Source organism: Desarmillaria tabescens (genome assembly GCF_030435595.1).
Source record: "Desarmillaria tabescens strain CCBAS 213 chromosome Unknown EV420scaffold_15, whole genome shotgun sequence".
Lineage (NCBI taxonomy): Eukaryota > Fungi > Basidiomycota > Agaricomycetes > Agaricales > Physalacriaceae > Desarmillaria > Desarmillaria tabescens.
In genome coordinates this window covers 371091-387973 of record NW_026848314.1, presented here as the reverse complement: position 1 = coordinate 387973, position 16883 = coordinate 371091, and the positions used below count along the sequence as shown (strand labels likewise).

The window sequence follows — 16883 nt, the reverse complement described above, 5'->3', positions numbered from 1 at the left end:
AGCGAGGTTATGAACATTTAGTCGAAAAATCTCACCATGAATGGATTCCACCATTACGACTACTCATTCGTTTTGCCGCCAGATTAGTGGATGTAACGGAGTTCTGACTGCTATGTTTTGCGGTCAGCTGCGAAAAAGTTTCTGGTGAGCGAATATTATGCAGTACAGTGTAAAGAACTTGGAAACGGCGTCGACTGACGGCAAATCCCGCATCATAAACGGCGATCAATGACTGGGCGGCCCGAGGTGTGATTAGTATTTTTTACTAGGCCCTTTACAACGAACCTTGGTCTTGCATGTGCAACTGCAGATGGCGACGACAATCTATCTTCCGAGCAACTGATGCGTCTAGCAGGGACATGTGTTTGGATTTCGGACAGTCACGCTTTAATTTTGAAACTTCCATCGTTCCGATTTCGCGTCATTGGGCGAACGTTGATAGATAGGTCGAAGACTAAACATTGTTAGGTCTCGTGAATTCTATTTCCATCCTCGCGGCCATCACCATGCCCCTGACTCTTCTCTCAGTTGTCGACCATCATCAATATTCGTCCTCCTCACCCTCCGGTCATGTTGACCCCTCAAAACGGCGTTCACCCAGCACAATGCATAATCATTGGAGCGAGCTTGGAAGGTCTTCTATGTGCCTATCGTCTGCGACAAGTTGGGCACAATGTCGTTGTCTTCGAGAAGAACTCTGAAGACGTACCGGTGAGTTCAAACAGTCGGAATGGACGGTCAGGTCTTACACGTGGTACTGAAGGTCCTTCAGCGTGGTGTACGTGCTCCTCCGAATGCAGCGCGTCTTCTAGTCCGTCTTCCTGGTGTAAAATCTCTGCTCCAAAACGAGGGTACAACTGCTTCAGGGTGTGTAGATAATTTATAGTATTCCTTGACCCGACTCATTTATCTTTCAGATTGGAATACATTGAAGGTACTTATGGGAAGTGACTCTCAGAGAAAACTAATCATTCGACTACGATCAGGAAGTACATCCCGATCAATTGGACTGACAGAGTTTTTCGACCAAGTCATGTCTGATCTAGGCTCTGACTTCCACACAATTCCAGTATGTAATTGTTCATCGTCTTCCGGAATCGATCTAAGAGATCCTCGGTAGCATGGTGTTCTATGCAGCCATTTACGCAACCTCTGTCGTGAAGCTGGGATCGACATCAAATATGAAGTAGACATCGTTTCGTTCTCGACGTCAAAAATTGGCCGACCGACTGTCACTTCCAAGACCGGGGAAACGATAGAGGGAGACCTGGTATCTTTCTTCCTTTGCTGTTCGCTCAGCCGCGGGCCAAAATTCTTGTCACTTTAGATCGTGGGGGCCGATGGCGACAGTGGGATTAGCCGCACTTTTTTATCGGAGACATTTTCCGAAGTTGACAGCAATAACAGCAGTGATAGCGACGAAGATCCCGAATCTTCTCTTCAACGCACCGGAATTCGTCAGGTAACAGGGTACGTCATGTTGCCATGCAAAGTTTCTGTATCCTCTCATCCTGTTGTAGTGCAACGTTCTGTATACCGGTCGCGTCTATGCGTGCCGATCCGAAGCTGGAAGGTTTGACGCGGTCGAACGCTGCAAGTCCAATTTCTTGTGCGACGTGAACGTCAAATTTGATACATCATTTCTCTGCGCAGATTAAACTTTGGATGATTTCTGATGGAATGGTTTTAGGCGCGATGGTGCTAGTGTTCCTTTCAACTCTGCATTATGAGACTTACTATTGTACAGCACGGACCTGAGCTATACGTCGTCGTAATTATGTCTCCCAGCAAGTCCGAGTTCGAAGATGTACAACTTGAAGGAGAGAATGCCGATGTTCTGGAGGCTTTTGCAGATGTTCTTGGCCAGTGTGATTCACTGTAAGTCACTCAGCCGAAAAGGACGGCCCGATTACGCTGATCCGACTTACTCCCAGGGTTTTCCGGCTCCTGCGACTGGCATCGCACTGTCATCGAGAACGACAGATAGTTCCCAAAGTCGCTCCGCATCTTGTTGATACCACTCGGAACGTTGTCCTCATTGGAGATGCGGGGATACCCGGTCCGGTATGTTTTTTTGTACCTTTTGAGTGTCCGTCCCAATCGAATCTTGTTTCAGTTCTATGGAATATACTCTGAGTACGTATCCTCCCTTAATTTAGTGTCCCTTTCTAAAGAACCCCTTTCTCGACCAGTTGTTTGGCGGTGAGATCATACGTTATTATCGCAATACGGAATAGCACTCATTTTTTTCGCGCAATTTTAGATTGAGAGTGCCTTTACTCTCCCTCATCTATTCTCTAGACTCTCATCTGTGGAGCAGATTCCACTTCTTCTAGACGGCTATCAAAAGATACGAACGCCCCGCAATCTAGGCTCTTTATCCTCGGAGCTGGAGGCTGCTGCGCTCATGTCTTTATCGCCTAGTGCCGAACGCGATCAACGCGATGAAGCACTGGCCTTGCGACTTGATCAAGAAGATGAGGCCGCAGCGAAAGTTTGGGCAGCGACGTTGATACAATTCAATTACGATGCGATAGAGGCTGTGGATGAATGGTGGATTGAGTGGGGGAAGTTCGTCATAGATGGTAAAGGTGCATAACCGATGTACACATTTGTTTCAAATTTCTTGGCTACTCTAAACCCTCAATATTACTACTACACCTTGACAGGTTTACTTCTTTCGTCATTCTCAAAGCGACTTCCTGATTCGACGCACACAGCCTTACATCGGCAATCAGTCTGGCTCTGGCCCCCAGTACCGGTTCAACGTTATTATTTAATCACACTGCTTGGTCTCAGTTGTTCTCTGCCTCGAATTCTCGCCTTTCTGATGCCGCAGGCTACTAGAGCCTGGTGTTAAAATGGTAGCAAATTAATGTGCCTTGTTGCCTCACCTATAGCAGTGTAAGATGCTAATGTGCCGAGAATATCTATGACCAGATTCAGCCATGTTCCCTATGAGATATAAATTTACAGCCCGCTTGGGCGCTGTGGGTTTATGCATCCACTTCAGTGACTAGGCTGGGAACTTGTGATCCCAAAGGTCGGAGTTTGGCTCATTGATTATCTTTGATGTGATTGAAATACCTAGGTGCGCGTGTTATTTGTTCTTCCAACATTTTCTAATATGAACTTCATCTCACAGGAACATGGTTCTTTTCCAGGAACAACACCGGTCGATTCAAAACGCCATGCTAGTGCGGCCCTTCTTGATCCTTGATCAAGTGGCCCCGATAAAACGGTTTAATCATGCGTCATACCCTTGGTGATCAACGAGTTGTACTTAAGCCGGGGTGTTCCTTAGGGCAAGTATTTCCGCCCAGCTCAAAAGAAGACAACCACCCACGATACTATGGATAACATGCCAGCCCTCTCTATTTCACTCATACCCTTGTCCTTCATCTTTCTTGCCGCATACTTGAACCAACGGGCCGTAACTCCGCCGAAGTTTGCTACCCCTCCACCCCCTGCATCGAACGAGCGACTGCCTACAGAACAGAAAACGTTACTCGAGAGGACAATATACAGGAATGTCGCTGTCACTAATTTTATTGAGAAGGTATAACCTTCCCTCCTACTAACTGCTTATATTCACACCTTATCATTAGGCCGTTGTATGGACTGCTGCAGGGACAGAAATCGTATCCATTGTTCTAAGCGAGTGGTTTCCATCCTGGCCACCATCTGGCATCGCTCTCAGATGTCTGTTCATGCCTGACAGACATCCGGAGAGGATTTGGCAATTCAATGGCCCCCTGTCGTTGTTATTGTTCATAGGCACCACCTTGATTATTCTTGGGGGAATAGTTCGACTGATGTGCTTTCGTACGATGGGGGAAATGTTTACATTCGAACACACAGTGAAGAAGGACCACAGGCTAATGACGACGGGACCGTATTCTGTTGTCCGGTAGGTGTAGTTCACTCTACATCCATAGCTTGCTCACGTTTTCGTTGTCATAGGCACCCTAGCTACACCGGAATGATCATGATACTGGTCGGTACGGGACTATGGCAGGCAGCACCGGGGTCTTGGACCAGGGAAAGTGGATATCTACAGACCTGGCTAGGAGCTCTCTGTACTGCCGCGGGAATCCTTTGGCTTGGTACATTGTGTGGGTATATCAACTTTAAGGCTACGGTTGAAGTTGCTAAGCTTAAAATTTCAGGCATCGCATTTGTCCTTCGCTCAAGTGAAGAAGACGTGGTTCTATCAAAGCAATTTGGAGAGGAGTGGAGTGAATGGGCGAAGAGTGTACGCTGCCGATTGGTGCCTGGGGTGTATTGAACGAACTTTGTAACGTCAGGTTTGAAGCGGAACCTACTGTTGTTTGTACCCTGTTTTTAACATTAGTGTTTAAGTTATTACTTATACTTACGTTGACTATTTTTCCTACTTTCTCCACAGATAAATCGTGCGGTGGCTGGTATTTAGGTTGGGGGTCGTCGCCGGAAACGACCTCCAGCAGTAGTGGTGTCTCGGGTTGCCTGGGAGCCACGGCGCCAAGATTCCACTTCTCAGACGCGGCTGCCAGAGGAATGAATAGTAGCCTCGTCAAGCTATGTCCGACGCCGACTCAAGAGTCCGAGCTCCGTGGGAAGTAACTGTCCTTACGATGAAGCAACGTCCGAATCTGTCTCCATGCACCACGGATCCTGCTTCAGGCTCTTCAACTGCGATCACGTCGACCTAACACCTAGGTTCCGATTTCTTCCTTTTGATGATGGACGTCGAATTCTCTACGAAACGGCAGGCATTGCTCAGTTCACGGGTCCTAGCGGACTCCATCAATTGCAAGTCAACAAGACATTCAACATTTAACCTACAAGGCGGCGTAGCAACTCCTCATCTTCGGCCAGTTCTGCAATTCGTCAGGTTTCTGCTGTGTTATCCTCCTTGGGTTTGATCGAGTATGAAGGCCCACGGGTTCAAGAAGCTCTGCTTCCGTGTCCGAAGATTATCAGCGAATCCTTCTTTTCTTCCAAACCGCCTTCTATCTTGCCAAGTATCGTTGGACTGTGTGGAGTCGGGCATTATTACCCTCACAGAATGGTACTATGCCTTCGGATCTTATGACTAGCGAACCCCCACATACTCAGCCTGTATCAGCATCAATATCGACAAGAACCAGTTTGTGCAGCGCCACGACAAGTCGGACGTTGAGTCTGTGGTCTCGGCCGGTCTGAAAAACTCCCCATCTACTGCAGGCGTTATATCGTCCACACCTTCACGTAGAGTGCTCCATTCTGACGATGCTTAGTGAGAGATGTCTGGGGCTTCAAATTCAGCCTTTTGTCGCTCTTCCGCACCTCTCGAGTCTTTCGAGCCTTGGAAAGCATCTTGATTGCCGCAATAGCATGGTATCATGCTCCTTGTTGTTCATGGCAAGGGTCCTACTTACTCTCCGTCGGAATTGATGGTCACACCGGTAAACTGACCTATGTCCGAGGGGGATTTTGGTGTTGCTCGGTCATAAGTCAAACCGTGTCTGATCACCGTGGTGGCAGACCGGTCACTATCACATCGATTACATCGGATGATATTTATTCAAGCCGTTCTATCAGAACTCCTACTCAGCTCTCTACTACCACCCTGGACTTCTCCTCTATTTCAGAAATAACTGGCACTGTGGCAGCACTTTCATGGCCGCCTTGAAGTCTCTTGATAGTCAAGTGATCACAGTTCGATACCGAAGAATTATACCATTCCCAGGGTTTAGTTCTTTCTACTCACACCCTCTCTATAAAGCCTTCAGTACTAACCCCGGTGTTCAAACGTTCTCGTACCCTGACGGAATGGTCTTTCCTACTGATGCAGATGGCAGACCTCCGCATTACCAGCCCCAGGCCTAAATGCCCCCAGCTTGTTACTCGACCCGACTAATAATGTCTTCGCTTACTCTATCTACATCGACAAATGAGCAGTAGCCGGGAAGAGAAACCTCACCTTTCAACAACCCGATTCCGTCCTGAGCGACCGTTATTTGAAGTGCATTTTAAAACATTCGCGGTTCCTTCTGACCAGAAAAGATGCCAAAAGCACGAGACTTGTTTTTCAGTTTGCAGGGTAAGTTCTTAGCCCGTTAGTTTCCGTACGTTCCTTCCGGGCATCACACCCCGGGGCCGACCCCCTTGAATACAAGGTGAAATGTATGCCACACCTTAAACTTCTATCTAATCGTGAGAGCGTGAAACGAACGTTGATGTCTATATCCAGTGGATCCCTTCACACTTCCAAAGGAAACCCCATTACCAACGCAGAAAAAATTTTACTCGGTCATGACATTACACAAGAGTTATAACGTGCTTGTCAATCGAAGATATCAGTCGCGTATCGTCCTTGCGTGATCTGCTGGAATATTTTTACGGCCTGATCATGGTCGAGACTGTGTTGGGTTTCCAGAATTTCAACCAACTTGTTCTTGATCTCCTTCGCAACTTGGCCAGAACCACAGGTGAAGAACTGAAAAACATCAGCATCAGCACTCTAGCTGAACAAGGAAGCATTGAACGAACCTTGGCGCCCGCATCATAAGCTTCGAGAATGGCTTTGCGATCATGCCACAACCGACTGTATCAATGTCAATATAGGTACGTTAGCATAGAAAACAATAACTTACTCTTGGACATATCTACTGTCCTCCGACAACGCGGCTGCCCTCGAAAATGCGGGATGTAACTCGACGACACCTAATTTCTCCCACTCCTTCAAGTCACTCTCTCCATACAGATAGTCCACCTCTGGATTCCTGCAGCCATAAAATAAGAGAGCCTTTCCCACGTTTCTACCAGATATCTTTTGCATGGCTCTCTCTTGCATGAACCCACGCATCGGTGCAAGCCCAGAGCCGGCACAAAACATCACAATAGGTACGGTCGGGTCTGATGGTAGACGAAACGCCGAGGAACAGTTCCTGACTGCCATCCGGACCCGTTCCCCAGGAACAAGACCAGAGAGGTAGTTCGAAGCGACTCCAAGAAATACTCTCTCTCCTCCGGAACGTGAAGGAGAATCAATGACACTCACGGTCAACGTGACACGTTGCGGGTTCCAAAGGGGGGACGAGGAGATAGAGTACTGACGCACGCGCATAGGTGGAAGCATCTGAAGAAAGGTCCCAAGGGAAACTGATGCCAACGGGTATCTCTCGAGGATGTCGAGCACGCTGAGCCGTTTAGCTATCACCTCGTTCTGATAGGCAGCCTTAAGTCCCTGTAGAGATGAAATGGTAGCATCGTCAGTTGTAGCCGAGATGATTCTTTCAATGTCTTTGTTTGTCGCCGGTTGCGAAAGCTCCACGTAGCCGCTCAGAACTTCAAACAACGCAACTGGCTTTCCAACGGGTAAGGAAGTGGGACTTGTTGACGATATAATAACCTGGACGTCATGGATATTAGTGGTGATCCGACATCACCAGCTGATTCACGTACATGTTGCTCTTTCACAATACCAAAATGAGAGAGCACACGATTGATATCTCGCGTCGGATTGTGGGGGAGACTGGGACAGAGTATCAGTGGCGTTTAGAAGGAACAGCCAGCTCTAACTTACATTGCCAAATAATCACCAGCGTTGTAGTTCATGTGTGGGGGGAGCTCAAACTCCAGATGTCTCTTCACAGGATGTCCCGCTAAAGTGAGAACTTTGTTTTCTAGCAGTCGACCCAAGGCTGTATCGGGCTGACGCAGGCTCTCGGCTCTCTCGTCTCCGGCGTCAATGACCTTCACATCAATGACTGAAAGATCCACGGCTCCCCTCGTGGTGGAATACTCCTACTCACCCAATAAGGACATGCCTGTAAAAGGGATTGAAATTCATTACCTTTGATAAAGTCTTCCACAGCTTTCCTTGGTACTCATCAAAGACTTGGAAGAAGTTTCCCAGACTTGCGTCGCCCTCTCCTCGCTCAAGCAGCCGTCTGCCACCATGTTTCTCGATGAGTTCGTCACATAGTTTCGGTACTTTCTGATATGTCTGAACCCAGTCGGAGTTGCCGCATCCAAATACCGCGAAGCTGACGTTTCGAAGCTCGTCTCCTTGAAGATTACTTAACCAGTCAACGAAGCGAGTTGCATTATCCGCGGGTTCACCTTGCGCCAGTTAGTAATGACAGCGTAAGAGACGAGAAGGTAGTAATAACCTTCGAAAGATGCGGTAACGATGACAATAGGGCCATTGGTCGGTAATTGCCCAGTAATCGAGTCTAGAGTTCCAATTTTAGCGGCGAAGCCTGAAAAAAAAAAAAACAGTTAGCTTTCATCATTCATCAATTCATTTTGCACTGACTGTACGTCGCAGCTTCGCTAGCAATCCTTTGGGCGAAGCCTTCTGATGTTCCCGTATTGGAGCCATACAGAACATAAAGTGGCGCTTTACTATTTGCTGGTTCCGCGACACCAGGATACGGGATGACATCTGGACCATCGTAGGCTCTCTTGATGCCAACGGCAGATACTGAAGAAATACGAGGCCCGCTCGTGCGTAGCTTCGCGCGTATCTTGAGATCCTTGGGCTTGATGGTCAGAGCCTGGCTTATTTGAAGCGTATACGAAGGGTCGGCCAAGGATAGATCGAACTTTTGGAGAATAGACGCGAGTACCAACATGACTTCCTGCCATGCGAAAGGACGTCCGATACATCCTCTCAAACCGTAACCAAACTATGGTAAAGATACTTAGGTAGGGAATCAAAAGATGAAAAACGAAGTTGCTTACAGGTTGCCATGCGTTAGGCTGTTCGCCCCAATGGTAAGCATATTAAATGGAAGAACGAGCAGAAAACGCACGGGCAAAGCTTCAAATTTCCCGTCCATCATTCTTTCCGGACGAAATTCTTCTGCCTATCCAAAACATGAGAAACAGCTGGAAAATCAAACAGACTTTTGTTCACTCACATCTTCTCCCCATACTTTGGGGTCTCTGTGCATAATGTAGGTTTGGATAGTAAGGGCACTGCCAGCCTTGACGAAATATTTACCACCTCCCAGAGTAGTGTCCTCAAGGGGTGCTGCTGTCCGTCCGGATGCTGTTGGTCCTAAACGTAACGACTCCCGCATCACAGCTTTGTTCAAGAGCGTTGGTTACTCCCCTTGAACGATATGATTTACGACTTACCAGTAAGATAAGGGAGTTTATCGAAATCTTCAACTTCCAAAGGGCGTCCTCCTAAGACCTCGTCAATCTCGGCTCGAAGTTTTCTCATTTTGTCCGGATTTTTGAGTAGGTAGTAAACCGTGAAGGTCATCATTCCTGTGGGACATGATAAGACAACAGAAAGAGAACAGGGCTACTGCATTTACCCGACGATGTTTCATGTCCTACAAATGGGATCAGCTAAGTCACCTAGTCAGAGTCTATGAAGGTGTACGCCTACCTGCAATCAAGAACGTCAGAAGCTAAGGACTAGGTCAGCAAAGGCAGGCACTACAAAGGCCAAGATAATCATTACACACATTATAACCGATGCTTTCTTCTGAAAGTCCTTGACCGGTCTTGGGGTCCTTAGCGTTCAGCATACGGTCGAGCAAATCTTTCTTGTCGATAGGATTTTGCTTGCGGTCGGCAATGACTAAGACCAGTTACAACGGGACAGCAAGGATATGAAGTACATTCGACATACTAGAATTTGCCAATTCCCGCATGATTTTCCGGTCATTTTCATATTTAGCCGTCGCGGAACGCATCAGAGCCTGAACAAGATGAGGACGCTTGGTGCGAACAAAGCTTTCCTTCAAGAAGTCGACCATAGACTTGACAAAGGGTGGTTGAGTTTCCTGTGTCGTATGACATGAGCTGGTCAGTGGTTGTCGTATGCCTGCAAAGTCTTACAGTATAAAAAGAATTTAGTCTGGTCAGGATATGAGCAAGGATGTGCTAGCAATAGGTGGTAGAACGCACCGATAAGACATAGTACAATACGCGATTGTATCCAGCGCAAGTCGAGTGAAATCGGTGGCGGGGTCGATGACTTCATGAGGTCCAAACCTTTTGGGAACAAATAAGCAACCAAGGTAGGTTCATCCAAACGAAAGGACCGACCGTTCCCACTAGACATGTAAACACCTTAATCGATGATGAAGACGGCGCATAAGAAAACCAACCTTCAGAAGAAGCTGACCGCAAATGTCCTTCATGTCATCTAACATTCCTCGCACGGACATCGTACCGAATGCAGGCATCAAGATACGGTCTGGGGGAGACAATCAGCATAAAAATGACGGGAAAATGACATTCACTTGCGAGCGACACCCCAATTTTCCTCGTCGCCAAAAGCCTGGAACATGTTTTCAGTCAAGAATAACTTGAGCCAGATGCAGAAACGCAGTACAGTGAAGAGACCATCGCCGACAAGATTGCGGACTTCATATAAGGAAGGTGCAAGGCTCTTCTTAAACCTCTTTTCATCTGATATCTCGTTCGCTAGGGCATGCGAATTGATACATATAATTCTTCGTCCGCCTGTAAGTGATAATGGTCAGTCCATCGATCAACTAGACAGGTGGGTATACTCACCTAAGAGATCGAGCTGATAGATCTCGCCATACGTTTTTGCGAGAAGGATAAAAGACTGGATCGGTACGTCTCTGTCCAAGTCGCGAGTATTTCCAAGAAAAGGAACTGTAGGTGGCTGGGGTATGGGAGTCGACATGATGGTGGGCAGATATGAACAGATTCATCTAAGGAATCCATGATCTTATATATAGAGGCAGACCAATCAAATGACCTGCATTTACTGACAATCACCGCGGTTAGAAGCAATGGGACTCCCTGGAGTTTTTGTGGAGTATATCTTGAAGCTCAAATCTGATTGCTCAATCATGATTATGCTCCAGGCATACTCCAGGAGACCACACTGATCTTATGTCCTCATCGCCGCAGTGTTAATGAGGGCTGATTGTCACGGTTGACTGAAAGACCCATAACGCAACCAGGCGTTCCGGAGTATCGACGAATCCTCTGGTTGATCGACGCATTTTCGCCGCCGCCGCATTCCCAAGCTTTCCGTCAAGACGCCGTGTATGCGCGAAATTGAACCCACACACTCCGCTGATAGACTATGATTGCTGACTTATTCCTCAGGACAATGAGGTAACAACAGTGCATGTGGTCCGTGGCGGTCATGCCGCAGATACTCACTATATGAAAACGTTTGACGCAATAACGGCACTGGGCCAGATGGCTTTGAGGCATTTGCGATGAAACCTATGATATATGATATGATTGTCCAGCATGCATCGCGTCCAAGAGGACAACTGCCATCTGCATTGTATGCTGATTGATGCCTCCTTATACTCAACGGATAGGTAGGTGTACATGTCTTGTTTCATGGTCCGGGCGCTGCTGAAAGTCTTATATCAGCATCAACTCCTTTCTTGACGTTAACGTTAACGTGTACCACGATCAGAGCCTTGTTCTCTGTTTAATCACTTGCTGAATGCGGATCGAAAGGCTTCCTAAGACATCCCATTGTGATGAATGATGGCGTAGGGCTAAAGTTAACAGCGAAGAGTTGAGAAACTATTCCAAGTCACTGATTGCATTCGCACAAGTCAGACATACCTGGTCCGTTCTCCTTCCTTCATCTAGAGCTTTTTGTGCCGTCCCTATATTTCTTCACCATGTTTCCTCGTACCTACCTGAATAGCGCACAAGGATGGTTTTGAGAGCAGAAAAACAGAATTATTACTCGTGCAGTTGTGTTGGGAAGGTAAAATAGTTGTTTGTTTGTACTACCGGCGACCGGGCCGCCAAGCCGACATTATTAAATATCGAACACCCGCTGGCCAACCACCAAGGTGCTGAATAAACTTCTTTGGGTGGTGATTTAGAAATACGAAAAAAAAACAGATTTATCTCCACAAATTGCGAGTTAGTCTTTAAATCTATCTCCCTCAACCTCGACGTCTCTCAACTCCTCCCCGAACGCTAATTTTACCGCCTCTTCCACGGAATCCTTTCTGGAAATTTCCATCGGCTTCTCGTAGCATTCATCGTCGTTGTAATTATTATAGTCGCCGTAGTATCGAGATCGCGAACTGCGATGCAAATGTTCGTTGTCCCTCTTCCAGAGTGATTCTCTCACATGATGAATGAGAAGGGCGGTACTCAAACCAATCTTCCCTGCCTCTTCCAGGGAGACCACTTCTCCACGCTCCGCTAGATTTACATATCCAGAAGAAATCCAATGCGCGACTGAAAATTTCCGGCCAAGAAGGATTCGATCTGCCGGAGACAAATTACACAGAAGCTGGGTCAAATGTGAAATGGCATTGCTCCTCGTGTCCACCATCTGCCATAGACTGGATAGCCTGAGAACGGAAATCCAGCTATCAATGGATAGTTCAGGAGGATTCGCTGCATCTCTATAAACATTCTGTGAGTATGCTTCGGATCAAACTCCGAGGATAAGCAGACTTGCCGTGGGTAAATAACTTGGAGGAGTGATTTAAAGTCGGTTTTACTAATGTCTGACAGCTTGATGGGCGCATCGTCACTAGAGCCCTCAGGTTCATTGCTGCCCTGCGGTAGGGAGAGCATTGAATCGAAAATTTCCGATTTCCCCACCAATTGGTATTTTGGTACTCGAAAGAGGGTGTCTTCGACCTACATTGAGACATGAAGGGTGGGATATCCAGCATCATACGGCTTGATGAACTAACCTGAAGAACGATAGTGTCCCAGTAATAGTCCTGGCTACGACATGGCGACGAGGTCACCGGTAATGGAATCGGCGGGTCTGCGAGGGTGTGGTACGAGGCGGGTACTTCAGAAGACATGATGAAGGGGCGTGTCGAGTCCTGGTGACCCCTCCAGTTTATATCGATGTCACATCTGGTGTCCGATTGGTTTGCGATACTTACCGTGACAACACAACGAGGCTGGCTGTCGCAAGCCGGCAAACTTTAGCGCTAGTGCTGCTTCGAAACGTTTCATAACAAGCGCTTGCATTATTGCCACCGAGTCGAGTAAAGAAATAGCGAGAAGCTGTTTTCACAATCTGTGACTGGCGTCCGATTGTTTCCTTGAACATATTGAGTAACCCGAGCTCAATCTTCACCTTCTCTCGGTCGCACAATGGTTCATGGAAATTATCCTGACAGCAACAGCGATTATTTGACCGCCCAGACTTTTAGGTAGACCCGCGAAACATTTACCGAGCTTGAATCTGAGGTATTGCGTCTAAATCGATCTTTTCCGCCTCTTGGGTCGTCAGCTCTACGCCGTACACTAGATCCGTGAATCCAGAAGAAAGCCGCCTAACTAGGCTAGAGACTCCTTTAATGCCCAGTTGCGAATAAATCGATGAGGGAGCTCGTACTAGGGCTAGCGCTAGGGAAAAGAGAATGTTCTTGAGCTGTTATTAAGAGATTTATTGTGCGATCCCGACGTATCTAGTAGGTTTCCGTCCTTCGTCTAGATTCGTTTATTTGAATAACTCATCTCAATCGATTTCTTCATCATTATCCACTTGAACAGGGCACGAGAGCGGTTATGAATGGCCAAGCAGAAACAATGTATTATCCGTCGCGATGGAAAGTGGGAAGAGCGGACCCGGCTCTTCCCGATTGGCGACGGTACAAGCGGGCCACTCGGGCCGCTCATCTCGCCGTGGTGAATTTGCGCTCCCTCATTGACTCGGACCGAATCATCTTCTAACAGTACAAACTAGTCTTAGAATTCAGCCCCCTCAGCTTCAACGTCTCTCAGCTCCTCCCTGAACGCTTTTTACCATCTGCTCCACTGTATCCTCTTCAGGTCGCCACGCACCACTATAGCTTGTCGAACCGCTAGGTTGCCAGCGGTACCGATCTACATGGTGATCATCGTACTTGAAATTGTAAACATACTGGTTGCCGCCATGTTGACTTTTAGGGAGGCGCAGATTTTCTACTAGAAGGGAAAGTAGTCGCGCTAACTTGAGGACACCAAGGCCGTTATGCATATTATTGCAAAGAGAAACATGTTTTCTGGATATAATTCGTCGTATCTCACTCAGATACCTAGAAGGGGTGCTTGAGAGGCTCATTTCGCCGAACACTGCCAACGCCTGCCGTGAGCCATCGTCAGATGCTCGTCATTATGGAGTCCGAGCGCTTGATCTGACTTCTCTGATACCTAGCGAGATGAAAGTAAGGAGCACTTCTCGCACGCGACTAATTGGTGCTGGTCAAGATGCAAGGGAAACAGTTGGTATACAGAGTTTTTGATCACAGCAAAATGCGCCAGCTTTACCATTGAAGGGAATCCCGACTTATTTTGCTATGGTTGAAAGCCTTGATCAGAGTTTGATCCAGGAGTAGAGGTAGCAAGGACCTATTTTTCACAATCCGTACCCGACACTAGCTCTTTCCTTCCTAGACCGGGATAGGCTCGAGTCTCGCGATCCCCTTGCCCAGCGCGTAACCCTGTTCTTTCATACATAGATCAGGCTCCATTTCGTATTAATGAAAACAGTATCCATTACCAATCTCGCAATACAAAACTACTCATTGAACAAAGCCCCATCGGCTTCATGTTCATCCAATTCCTTCTTGAACGCCTTCTCTATCGCAATTTTTACCTTCTCTCGGTCAAACGATGGTTCACCGGAATTAACCTGATAGTAATAGCGATTATTTGACCGCTCAGCTTTGTAGGCAGACCTGAGAAACGTTTCCCGAACACATTGAATCTGGAGTGCCGTGTCCAAACCAATCTTCTCCGCCTCCTCCTGCGTCAACAGCTCTGCGCGGTGCACTAGATCCATGTATCCGGAAGAAAGCCACTGCGCGACCGAGTACTTTCTGCCGAGGATGACTCGGTCCACCGGATCTATCTTCCACAGAAGCGTCGTCAAGTGGGAGATGGCGACGTTTCGGGTATCTGCCAACCTCCATAGGCTAGATAGCTTCATGACGGAGAACCATGCATCCATGGATAGATTTGGTTCTTTCTGTGCATCTCTGCAGCCTGTTTGTCAGCACATTTCGTGGTTAACTAAAGAGTTTTGTTACTCACATCGGATGGAGGACCTGAAGAAGCCGTTCAAACTCGACTTTACTGATACCCAAAAGCTTGATAGGACGATCATCACTGGTACCCTCTGGTTCATTATCCCCTTGCGGCATAGACAACATCGACTTGAAGGCCTCTGATTTTCCCATCAAGTAGTGCTTTGGAAATCGAAACAGTGTGTCTTCGACCTATAGACGGGGATGCATGGAACTTTTACCATGCGTCCGGAGGATGGGGATTTACCTGTACAACGACGTCTTCCCAGTAATAGTTCTCGCTGCGACTGGGTGATTGAGACATTGGCATTACATCGAACGGTTCTTCAAGTCGTTCGTATCCCATGGCTGAGGGTGGCAGAATGGACGCAACTTCCTAGAAGATCGTGGAACGTTATAGCTCTTTACGGCTCGGCTTCTAATGACGCAAGGTTTCCATCCTTAGATCCATCAAAGTTAGAACATGAACGAGCCTAAAAATTTGCGCACCCTCTCTCTGGGTCGCATCCAAGACATGGAATGAGCCCTTTTCATTGATACCATCAAAGAAATAGACGAGCAGCAGGACAAGTACCCATACATCACCGGCTCGGACAATAGTATCATAGCCATGTCGAGCGACGAGCAGCCATGCATTGAGGACACACAACATGACCAAGGCGCGTGGTCGGTGCAACGTGTGATAGACGATATTGATATTGATACCGTTCGATGGTTCAGATATCGAGGATACATGGCTGGGGTATCATAGACGCCTAGCATAGCTCCTCTGGTCCACGGGCCTCCTGCAAAGCTCAGAAGAAAGGGACGCGATAGCATGACTTCAGACGTACCGGTTTCCCATCCTTTCCTTCGTAAAACTCATCTCTATAATTCTTCATTTCTTTCCTGAAGTCCTGGCCGTTTAGGCAGCGTGAAAACACCGCGAAAATGAACGCTGATAGGCGTTTGGTCGTGGAAGAGAAAAAGGAAGTCGTCTGGCCATCACCAGGCTTGATCTTTACCATCATGTCGACCAGGGATCCGGTTCGTGTCCCTTCTTCATCATCTTTCTGTAGAACTCGATAACAGAACATGTTTTTGGTATCCATCCGTTGCCTCCAGAGCTGCTTGGAGAAATCATGTTAACCCTCGATGACGCCCCTGGGGTACTAGTAGGCCATGCCTACCACTCCTGGAAGCATATATCCATGTTTCTCCCTACCCTTTGGTCGAACTTGTTCATTGAAGAGAAACGCTTGACCGACCTTCATAACCAAGCTGGATGTCGCCCTTCATCGCTCTAGGAACACGCCTTTGACGTTTTGGTGGAATTGGAACCTGAGTGTATCTTAAACTTAGCGCTTGGCTTCAGGATATGGTGCGTCCTACGTCTTCCATCAACGATATAGTTTCTCAACAACTTCATTGCAGCGGTAGCACCTACGATACATTGTGAACTTACAATTTGTGTTCTGAGACGAGGAACAATAGGACTAGAATGTGAGAGCGGGGGTCATTTGAGCTTTCTTCGTATACCTTCGTATGTCTTTCTTTGATATAGGAGCATTACGCTACTGATTCTGTGGCTAGCTGATATATGGGTATTACTTCCAAAGGACAACCATGGTCCATGAATATCAACCAGGGAGAGCTCAGATGTTCTTCGTGTAATCACCGGCCCTTCGTTGAGGCATATAGAGAACGACTCTGTGTCAACCTATCTCCATTGGAGCTGCTGTCCGTCCACTGACCTATACCTGATATAGCTTGAGCAGGTTCTCGAGTGCAGAAGCAGAACATGGGAACATGGGCGGTACCTGAAGTTGCATCTAGTGGTAGGCCCTGACTATTGAGTATTGATTGCATCACCATCCGCCAATGCTGACCGTGTTTTAGAACTATGCTAAAAAC

General features: G+C 47.4%; 5 protein-coding genes across 5 annotated transcripts; 2 read left to right on the top strand and 3 right to left on the bottom strand.

Moving 5' to 3' along the window:
• The first annotated feature begins 294 nt into the window (after positions 1–294).
• EV420DRAFT_308867 (uncharacterized protein) lies at positions 295–3013 on the top strand. Its single transcript, XM_060481634.1, has 14 exons — positions 295–711; positions 764–867; positions 918–934; positions 987–1069; positions 1121–1270; positions 1328–1470; positions 1521–1593; positions 1654–1698; positions 1748–1878; positions 1935–2064; positions 2117–2136; positions 2193–2202; positions 2264–2604; positions 2670–3013. Exons 1-13 carry the CDS (start codon positions 571–573, stop codon positions 2597–2599), a joined length of 1383 nt encoding a protein of 460 aa, XP_060331437.1. The 5' UTR covers positions 295–570; the 3' UTR covers positions 2600–2604; positions 2670–3013.
• Positions 3014–3361: 348 nt separating this feature from the next.
• Positions 3362–4288, top strand: EV420DRAFT_1269306 (uncharacterized protein; the record flags this gene model as incomplete). Its single annotated transcript, XM_060467494.1, has 4 exons — positions 3362–3559; positions 3609–3910; positions 3964–4106; positions 4170–4288. The coding sequence occupies 4 exons, from the start codon at positions 3362–3364 to the stop codon at positions 4286–4288; spliced, it is 762 nt and encodes a 253-aa protein (XP_060331436.1).
• Positions 4289–6310: 2022 nt separating this feature from the next.
• EV420DRAFT_1642192 (fatty acid hydroxylase) lies at positions 6311–10648 on the bottom strand (the record flags this gene model as incomplete). Its single annotated transcript, XM_060477326.1, has 23 exons — positions 6311–6463; positions 6517–6571; positions 6621–7378; positions 7432–7501; positions 7553–7773; positions 7823–8091; positions 8142–8231; positions 8288–8660; positions 8716–8733; positions 8787–8840; positions 8895–9061; positions 9115–9249; positions 9300–9317; positions 9374–9395; positions 9453–9568; positions 9620–9773; positions 9829–9847; positions 9898–9984; positions 10039–10046; positions 10101–10189; positions 10249–10273; positions 10328–10458; positions 10513–10648. 23 exons carry the CDS (start codon positions 10646–10648, stop codon positions 6311–6313), a joined length of 3168 nt encoding a protein of 1055 aa, XP_060331435.1.
• A 1115-nt stretch (positions 10649–11763) lies between these two features.
• EV420DRAFT_308793 (uncharacterized protein) lies at positions 11764–13050 on the bottom strand. Its single transcript, XM_060481633.1, has 3 exons — positions 12660–13050; positions 12419–12603; positions 11764–12362 (listed from the first exon to the last, which is right to left on the bottom strand). Exons 1-3 carry the CDS (start codon positions 12774–12776, stop codon positions 11870–11872), a joined length of 795 nt encoding a protein of 264 aa, XP_060331434.1. The 5' UTR covers positions 12777–13050; the 3' UTR covers positions 11764–11869.
• A 1174-nt stretch (positions 13051–14224) lies between these two features.
• Positions 14225–15565, bottom strand: EV420DRAFT_308675 (uncharacterized protein). The gene is made up of 6 exons (XM_060481632.1): positions 15480–15565; positions 15238–15430; positions 14998–15182; positions 14663–14942; positions 14465–14596; positions 14225–14405 (listed from the first exon to the last, which is right to left on the bottom strand). Exons 2-5 carry the CDS (start codon positions 15334–15336, stop codon positions 14483–14485), a joined length of 678 nt encoding a protein of 225 aa, XP_060331433.1. The 5' UTR covers positions 15337–15430; positions 15480–15565; the 3' UTR covers positions 14225–14405; positions 14465–14482.
• Positions 15566–16883: the final 1318 nt, after the last annotated feature.